Source organism: Lygodium microphyllum, chromosome 28 (assembly GCF_053477565.2).
Source record: "Lygodium microphyllum isolate KBCC chromosome 28, Lygodium_microphyllum_v1.1.10, whole genome shotgun sequence".
Classification (NCBI taxonomy): domain Eukaryota; kingdom Viridiplantae; phylum Streptophyta; class Polypodiopsida; order Schizaeales; family Lygodiaceae; genus Lygodium; species Lygodium microphyllum.
Genome location: NC_141162.1, coordinates 21,387,487 through 21,396,577, shown reverse-complemented (window position 1 = coordinate 21,396,577; position 9,091 = coordinate 21,387,487). Strand labels below are relative to the sequence as shown.

Genomic DNA, 9,091 nt, shown 5'->3' with positions numbered 1-9,091 from the left:
TGAAAGCGGCCCATTTAATGTGTCGGTTAGATATTTGTGGTTGACTAAGGAGATGTCTAATGCTTTGTTGGTCAGTTTTGATCATAAATTCAAATCCCATTAAATAATGTTTCCATTGACATAAGGCTTGTACTATGGCTAGCAATTCTTTATCATAGGTAGATTATTTAAGTTCAAATGGTTTGAGTTTACAGCTAGAGTAGGCTATGGGATGATTATCTTGCATAAGGACGGCTCCTATTCCAGATCCACTAGCGTCAGTAACTACTAAAAAGAATGTCTATTGAAGTCAGGTAGTTGTAATACAGGAGCATTAGTTAAAGCATGTTTCAATAAATCAAAGGATTTTTGTTGATTATCAGACTAGTTATAAACAATACCCTTCTTTAAAAGTTTTGTCAAAGATAATGCAAGTAATGAGAAATTCCTCACAAACTTTCTGTAAAAGCTAGCAAGACCTAGAAAAGAACGTAACTCATGCACATTTTTGGGTATGGGCCAATTTAAAATTGCTTCTATCTTTTTAGGGTCAACTTTAATACCTTCTGATGAAACAATATGCCATAGATATTCAATTTCTGTTTGGAAGAATTCACTCTTTTCTAGATTAGCATATAATTGATTGTCTTTTAACAACTTAAAAACTAAAGACAAATGTTCATAATGCTCATTCTCATTTTTACTGAATACTAATATGTCATCAAAGAAAACTATGACACAATGCTGATGTTTCAGAAATATGTGATTCATCATATGACTAAATGTGGCTAGTGCATTAGTTAAACCAAAAGGCATAACTAAAAATTCATAGTGTCCAAATTGTGTTCTAAATGCAGTTTTGAATATATCAGATTTATCCAATCTTACTTGATGATAGCCAGATTTAATATCTATCTTACTGAATATGGCAGATCCTTGTAGTTTATCCGTAAGATCATCTACCCTAGGAATTGGATATCTATTCTTAACAGTAATTTTATTTAGGGCATGATAATCAATGCACATGCGATAAGTATTATTTTTCTTCTTCATTAATAAAACAGGTGCGCCAAATGGAGAACTACTAGGTCTAATTAATCCTCTGTTAAGCAATTCTTCTATTTGATTTTGAATTTCTTTCTATTCAATTTGGTTATGTCTATATGGTGCTTTACATGGTGGTTGTATTCCAGGAATTAAATCTATTTTGTGATCTTCAGAACGTGAAGGTGGTAGTCCAGGTGGTAAATCAGCAGCAAAACAATCTTGAAATTGGGCAAGAAATTGTGTATGCCTAGGATGCATTTGTTTTTCTTTAGCTTGAAGTTCATTCACCCATATTAAATAAGATTTACTACTTTTACATAATGCACGTTTAGCCTGAGTATGAGTAAGCAATGGAAAATTATTGGAGGCGTGCATACCATGCAATGTGATTTGTTTTCCTTGAAAATAAATTTTAATTGAATGCATAGAATAATCTATATCAGGATTGTATTGATGACGCCAAGGCATTCCTAAGATAATGTCACTAGACTGCAAAGGTACAACTAGGAAATTTCTTCGTTCAGTATATTCACCAATTTTAATTTCTAAATTATGCACCTCTTGTGTTCCATTATATCTTGTGCTTAGGAATGCAGCTTTGATACGATAATTTGTAGAAACAGTTTGTAAATTCAATTCTTTGACTAACTTTGCAGAAATAAAGTCATGTGTGCTCCCATCATCATGTAAAATAGTCTTTTCTTTACCATGCACAAAACATTTCATTGTTAACAAAGAATGGGGAGTTGGCATACCTGGCAAAGTATCCGAAGTAGTACCAATGTCGTCATCATCTTCTGTAAAATCAGGCATTTCCTCACATTCTTATTCTTCGATTGCTCCAAGATAATTGATATGGACAGGTGGCTTTTTCGATTGACAATTGGCTGCTAGATGTCCAGGTTGATGGCATTTGTAACAAACTATAGGTTTGGCTTTAGATACATTATTAGTAATGGCAAAAAGTTTAGGAATGTTGGGATTTGACTGTGAGGATGGCTTAGGGTTTGGATTGGTGTTTGATGGGGCAAGGCAGGTGGTCGTGTCCAAGATTTATGGAATGAAGATGGAAGAAAACGACTTTGATTGAATCTTCGAAAATTTGAATTGAATTGTTTGGAACCATAGTTACCATTAGTTGAAAATTGTTGTGGTCGCTTGTCTCTTCCTCGAATCTTGTCTTCAATGTCATGAGCCAAGGAAATTGCATCTTCAAGGGTTGTTGGCTTGAACATATTGACTTCAGCATAGTAATGTCCAAGTAGGCCAGACATAAACTTGCGTTTATGAGTTGCTTCAGGTACATCTTCGAGCATTCGGAGTTGCAGTAGAGTATTCCAGAAACGTTCAGTGTATTGAGAAATAGGTTCACGATCTCTTTGCTGTAGAAGATCCCATTGCTTAATGGCTTTTTCATGGAATTGAGGAGGAAGGAAATTTTGCAAAAATTTATTTTGGAAAGTCTCCCATGTAGTAGGTCAATCAACGCTCTTGCGGACCACAGTCCACCATAAAGATGCTCGGTCAACTAAATGGTTAGTGACACATTTAATTTTGTCTTTCTCAGCATATGTTTTTTCATGGAAGTAATAATCAAATTGATTGATAAATGCAAGTACAGTCTTTCCATTGCGTATTCCATTGAAAGTATGAAATTTGAAGTTTCTTTTGCTTATCTTTGTTTCTTTGCGGATGGATTGGGCTTCAAGTGTCGCATCGATGGTACGTCGTATAAGATCTTCGGGTTGCGTTCCATCTTGGTCGGTGGTAGATCGTTGCAGATTGGCCAATTGAACTTGCAAAGCTTGTCAAGCTCTTCGTTCTTCTTCGAGCTGCATCTTAATCAAATCCAACTTTTGCTCCATCGTTGGTTTAGGTAGATCACCTTCAGCCATAAAATCATCCATGTTTTGTTCAGTCATCCTGCAAAATGCAAAAGACCTCACATTCTCGAAATCTTATTAACGGGATGAGCGTAGTTCAAAGGCGGTTATACAAGGCTTGTAAATTTTGTTTGGCTTTTGTAGTCTTTCTCTTTTACGATTGCGGTATTCGTTGTCACAACCGTCTTCCAAAAGAATAGTGTTGCGTAGAAACTGGGTATGACTTGCGTATGAACTTATGTTCTTGCTGAAACTAGTTCAACAAGTCTGCAAGTGTGAACAGGGTCTACCAGAGAGCAATAGACTGATTATGTGCTTCTGCGTATGAACTGCCGCTATGAAAGTTATTGGAGATGACTTAAGTGACCTTTGTGGACTTGCAGGATTAAGTGAGTTTGGTAACTTAGAGGACTTAAAAGCTTAATGTTTTTTGATCAAGCGTGGATTTTTAGGACATGAATATGTCCTCGCCAGCGTCGACGACGGGCAGTACATACTGCCGCCCCGCAGGTGTAGAATTTTGTGGTAGAAAGCTTTTAATTAAGCTTATTATAAGGCTTAATAAGCTTTGTGTTTAAACTTTGTAAGCTTTTGGCTATGGAGGAAAAATTTTCTTATCTGTATATCACGACTTTGATGAAGGATATATCCACGTGGTCCTCCGCCTACAGAGGCTGGTCCTTCGCGATCAGAGGGTGCAGATGGGGGCTCTTGACCGCCAGGAACACGCTAGTATCGACCGTTCACGACGAAACTGACTGTAGAGCTTGATCATTCCAGGAGCTCCGCCTTCGTGCAAGATGGTAAGCGATTGGAAGCTCTCGATCTCAGCTTCTCTCTGATACCACTAGTGCACAGATCGGTCGCCGTATGCGCGCGTAGTGAGCGTCAAAAGGTCCCCAAGAACAAAAGAACTCTACTTTTTGCACACAAATCAATGAAGAAAACTTGCACGACATGAACAAGAGACCGATTGGGTGCAATCTCCCCCCATGCCTTGTGTGAGTGCTCCACAAAGCATGTATTTCATATATTATTCATCTTCAAGCTCAAATAATAGCCCAAATTACAAAATAGCACGCTTTAGCTTTTGAGTTTGCTTTTGTGCCAATAAAGAATTAAAGCTAATGGGCGCCCAAGAAGTCAGGCGGTACCCAAATACAATGTTCAATACAAGTATTTAAATCGTGCGCCCATGCGCATACAAAAATAATAAATAAATATCAAGCGCTTTGATAAATAAGCGCGACAAAAGATAGGCGCCATGCCTAAGATACGCACCCATAAAAAATTGACGATAATTTGAATACACGCTATCCTCCAATGCTTTCCACTGCCACCGCTGCTTGCTCTACACATCAACTGAAGCATTCACAATTGTTAGAAATTAAATAATACAATTAAACTGACAAAAGTGAATACTTAGCAGTCTTCAGCTATATAAATAAATTGGTTAGAAATCAATCCTAACCTTAATTTATCACGAGTGCGCACTCTAAACTCCTAAACGTTAATTAATTTAAATATGTATTTTGCGGAATCACCCGCTATGGAATCACCCATATACACATAAAATTAACAAAACGCCCGAAAAGGATAGGCGTCCCCATCGACTTCTCGCACAAAGAATCCACTTTGTGTATGAGCCCCGGTAATAAAATTTTACGGAATCTACCACAAAACCTCACGGAATCCACCGTGGCACGGAATCCACCGTGGCACGGAATCCACCGTGGAATATGCCTCCTGGCATCAGAGATAGCATCGATATACTTCTTTTCACTGCATGAGGTAGTATGAATGATTTGTGATGTAGATTCATTGCATGAGGCAAGAGTGGCATGTGGCTAATCATCCACATAGATTTGCCGTATGAGGCATAATTAATATGTTGAAGTTGAAATTTATTGTTTTGGTTACCAATGATATTCCGATTGATCAAAATGTAATATATATTCCATATTCTAGTGGTATGGGACACTAGAATGTGTAGTGTGTGGGTGATAGAGTACTTGAGTTGTTAATGCTTTTATCATGAGCATCTTAAATTTATAGTACTTTTTGTTTGAGCATTGATGCTAATTCATGTTTCTTTCAGTAGGAGTATACACAATTGAGGATAGTTGCTTCTCATCATGAGAGTATACTATGGAAAATAGACTTTACTTGTCATTTTGTGAGTTTTTAAAGGTTATAAGGTTAAACATGTGATAGGGATCAACTTATGCCATGGGATTGTGCGATAGATATTTAAAAAATATTATAAAAATAATATGATTTTAGATTTATTTATTTGTATATTCTCACTATCTATTTACTACATAATTGTGACTTGTTATATGTAAGCGCTAAACGTGACGCTAGTCACATCATGCTTGGTAGAATGATAGTAGAGAACTAATATGTTTAGTATTACAATGAGTAGATGATTAATTAGGAAAAATTAGGTAAATTATTATTTTTAAATATTATTGAGTATAAATAATCTTTAGGTGAATCTATATAGTAATAGTAATATATAATAATGCATATTTACATGATATTATTATTAGTTTATTTGTGAATTACAAGTTTAAGCTTCTTTAGTGATAAGTTTAACTAAATTATCAATCTTTAATATTATTAATTGATTCGATTTAATTTAATGTAGATAAGGTTAAAGTGTTAGAATTGAAATATGCTTTTATTAAAATGAGTGCTTTTTAAGAAATGATTTGCTATTTTCTTCATATGGTTCAGGCTTTCCTAGTTTTTTTTTGCGAAAGCAACATGACCGTGTGGTGCAAAATAGGAGAATAGGATAAAAACATAGTTTTGTTGTTTCTCCCTTATATGGAGTCGGAATTCAGAGCTTTTAGAGCCATTTTGGAAGTTTTGACATGTTCTAGACGCGACATGATTGGGCACACAAAGTTTTCGGCAGTAACTATAGCAAGCTATAGAAAACCTCTTAATCCGTAACACTTTATAGTTTAATTAATATTTATTTTTCCTTTGAAGTTAGCCATATGATGTGAATGTAAATAGTTATGTAATCAACATTCCATGATATAGGGTGACAAATCATGTCTTTTGTCTCATGAGAGAGGACGTTAGACTTGTCATGTGATCCGCTTTGCAACATGATTACATCCTCATACTCAAAGCGATCATTAAGGAGGAAAGGGTCAATGGCTGACGGACTTATTGCTACTTTATGGACTTTCGCAAAGCCTTTGACACAATGCCAAGAGACATGTTGATACACAGATTGCATGCCATGGGAGTACAAAAAGAACTTAGGTGGATATTTTGCCACAGTATGAGATGGTTGTGGGCAAATTATAGACACATGAGGGCCTTTCAGCACCTATTCAGTCCACCATTGGGGTGAAGCAGGGATGCCCCCCTCTCTAAGACATTATTTGGCTTGTACATTGATGGGATTACTGATTATATCTCACATGAAGGAGACAAAGGAGCTCCACTAGTTGACATTTGGATATTTCTCCTTTTGTATGTAGATGACATTGTATTCATAGCTAACTCTCCAAAGGGGCTATAAAGACACTTGGATGATGCATTGCACTCCGCATTAGGTAGTGGGCTTCCAATGAACCTTCTTTACCAAGGTAATGGTATTTAATACTATACCATTGTGGATTGGAAGATCATCACCTAAACCCACATATGAACATGAGGAGTTGGAGTATGTGGATTCTTATACATACATGGGAGTCTTATTCATAGGGCCCACAGGTGCATTCACAGTCTTATGCTATTATGCACATCAACTAACACACAATGTTTTCAAGCATCTCACTTGTTGTATAACATGAGAGAGAGAGAGAGAGAGAGAGAGAGAGAGAGAGAGAGAGAGAGAGAGAGAGAGAGAGAGAGAGAGAGAGAGAGAGAGAGAGAGAGAGAGAGAGAGAGAGAGAGAGAGAGAGAGAGAGAGAGAGAGAGAGAGAGAGAGAGAGAGATCTTATTATCATCACACGAAATTCAAACTTTTGTAAAGGTTGGCTTGAAGAACGTTCAGGAGGTTAGGGGAGGTTCGGAGCCTCCCTTGAGGCTACATCCTAAATAATAGTGTAGATCTATACATTAATTAATTCAAACCATATAAGGTATATATAGAAATTTAAAATAGATTTGTGAATATAACTTTTTTGAGTATATAAGGTCAATATATGAGATGAATTAAGGGATGGATTCACATTTGGGTGCAAAATGGGAGTGAATCCAAAAAATAACGAATACTTGTAATGAATAACCAAAGCTAGATTAGAAATGAGTGCTGCTGCCTCCAGCTGAACCCAGCCTAAATGAGCATTGGCATAATGGAAAGGTAGTTGTGTAAGTTCCATGAATTTCTTGCCAGACATGAATATTGCTTTGTTTTGGGTTTGGGCACTAAGGTCATGTTGGTCAACTTTTTCATCTACAGACAGTTCTCTTGAGGCACTAGTGCTCGACGCATGAGCTCATGGCCCTTCACATTTTTTGTTGTTTGCCCAAGTGTGAAACCACCCTAATTTAGACCATTAAACATACATAGAATTTCAAAACGTATTTTTCAATTTAGATTATATGACATATATAGAAATTTAGAAAGTATTCGTAAATGTAAGACGATTTTAATTTTTGAGTATACAAGATAGATATAGACATGTTCCTTGGCTTATGTACATTTGTGCAAACAAGAAGAGAGAGAGGGCGATGGCCATGAAAGGTGCTCTTAGCAGGAGGAGCAGCAGCAGCAGCAGCAGCATCAGCGAGCTATGGAATTCATGGCGGAGGAGGAATCAGAGGCCAACTGCTGCTTCTTGGCAAAGCTCTAGATGCTTTGCTGCAGCCCCTTCCGAGTCGTCAGAGACACCTCCGCCTCCCATGACTCCTCCCCCTCCCATCAACCCCCCAGACGCAGAGAACCCTGACCCGGCCACCCTGCAGGAGCAATGGGCCTACGCCACGCGTCTCTACAGCAGATGGTACTCGCAAGCCTGGGGTGCGGTCATCCTCGCTGGCCTTACCTTCTTCGGCCTCGGGTGGTATATCAAAGGTGAGAATCCTCTCCTCAGCATCAAGAGAGGTGAGAACCCTCTCGTCAACATAAACGAAGAGGAAGGTAAAGAAGGGCTTCAGCAGAGTAGCTAGAGGAAATTAGGGTTTCATATACATCTTGAAGCAAACCTTGAGAAAGGCGATCCAATCGAAGGAATGCGAATGGATTCTGAAAGAAAACGCAGGTGTGCTTAGAGTTTTACTAACTTGCTAAGATCTTGCACAAAGTACAAAAAACAAAAAGGGAGGGGCTAGTTTTCTTCACTCTCCTGCTGTGCCTTTGTAAGGATTCTGTATATAGAAGACCAGCAAAACTCTGTAGATAATGACGAAAAGAGCTTCATGAAGTTTGTGCGACCTTATTAAGTGTTGAATTTCTTGTGACTCCACACACCCTTTTTGAATATCTGGGGGCTTTACTACGTACCTATTGCAGGCATTTCCATGTGGCCTTCCTGTGGTTTTGCGAGAATTGTGTGTTGCAGCACGCATGAAATGCTATAGATAACGTGAATTTTCGGAGTGTGGAATTTCTTCTGACTCGGTACACCCTTTTCAAATATGATGTTTTATGTACTCATCACGGGCATTTCCATTTTGCAATACGTTTGCAAGGATTTTTGCATGATCCAGCGAGATATGAAATCCAGCAAAGTGCTGTACATAACCAGGAAAGGCATTTTATGAAGTTCTGTGTGAATTTACAGACTATTGAATTTCTTGTGACTAGAAACAGTCCTTTTCCAAATCTGGGTCTTAATATTTACTCATTGACTTGGCAACCACAGATGACAAGTTAATTGTCTTCTGAGTCCTTACTATCTTGAGGGCTTTGGCAAGGATCTTGAATTTACAATACTAAATGCTGGAGATAATAATTGTTATGTGAATTTTGGGGGAATTATACAGGCATGAAAGGTTGATACTGATTTTCTGTTTCACACAACAAATCATAATTTGTATCTGGAGTTTTTGACACATGCAGGCATTTCCATTCAGTAACCATGAATGACAAGCTATTTGTCTTGTCATGTCAGCTGTTAGCCCTAGAGAGAAGAACAGGAGCCATTGGTGCCATTTATGGAATGGGTGACTGCTGTCCTAGTCTGTTACAGATTGAAATTTTGGTTAGATTG

At 37.7% G+C, this 9,091-nt stretch overlaps 1 protein-coding gene across 1 annotated transcript; it reads left to right on the top strand.

The window, feature by feature from the left end:
• The first annotated feature begins 7,567 nt into the window (after positions 1–7,567).
• Positions 7,568–8,361, top strand: LOC148011235 (uncharacterized). Its single transcript, XM_087670301.1, has one exon. The coding sequence runs from the start codon at positions 7,575–7,577 to the stop codon at positions 8,046–8,048; it is 474 nt and encodes a 157-aa protein (XP_087526427.1). The 5' UTR covers positions 7,568–7,574; the 3' UTR covers positions 8,049–8,361.
• Positions 8,362–9,091: the final 730 nt, after the last annotated feature.

Bases quoted from the DNA above. Each gene is read 5' to 3' on its own strand.
- LOC148011235 (XM_087670301.1), top strand. From the start codon at position 7,575: ATGTACATTTGTGCAAACAAGAAGAGAGAGAGGGCGATGGCCATGAAA.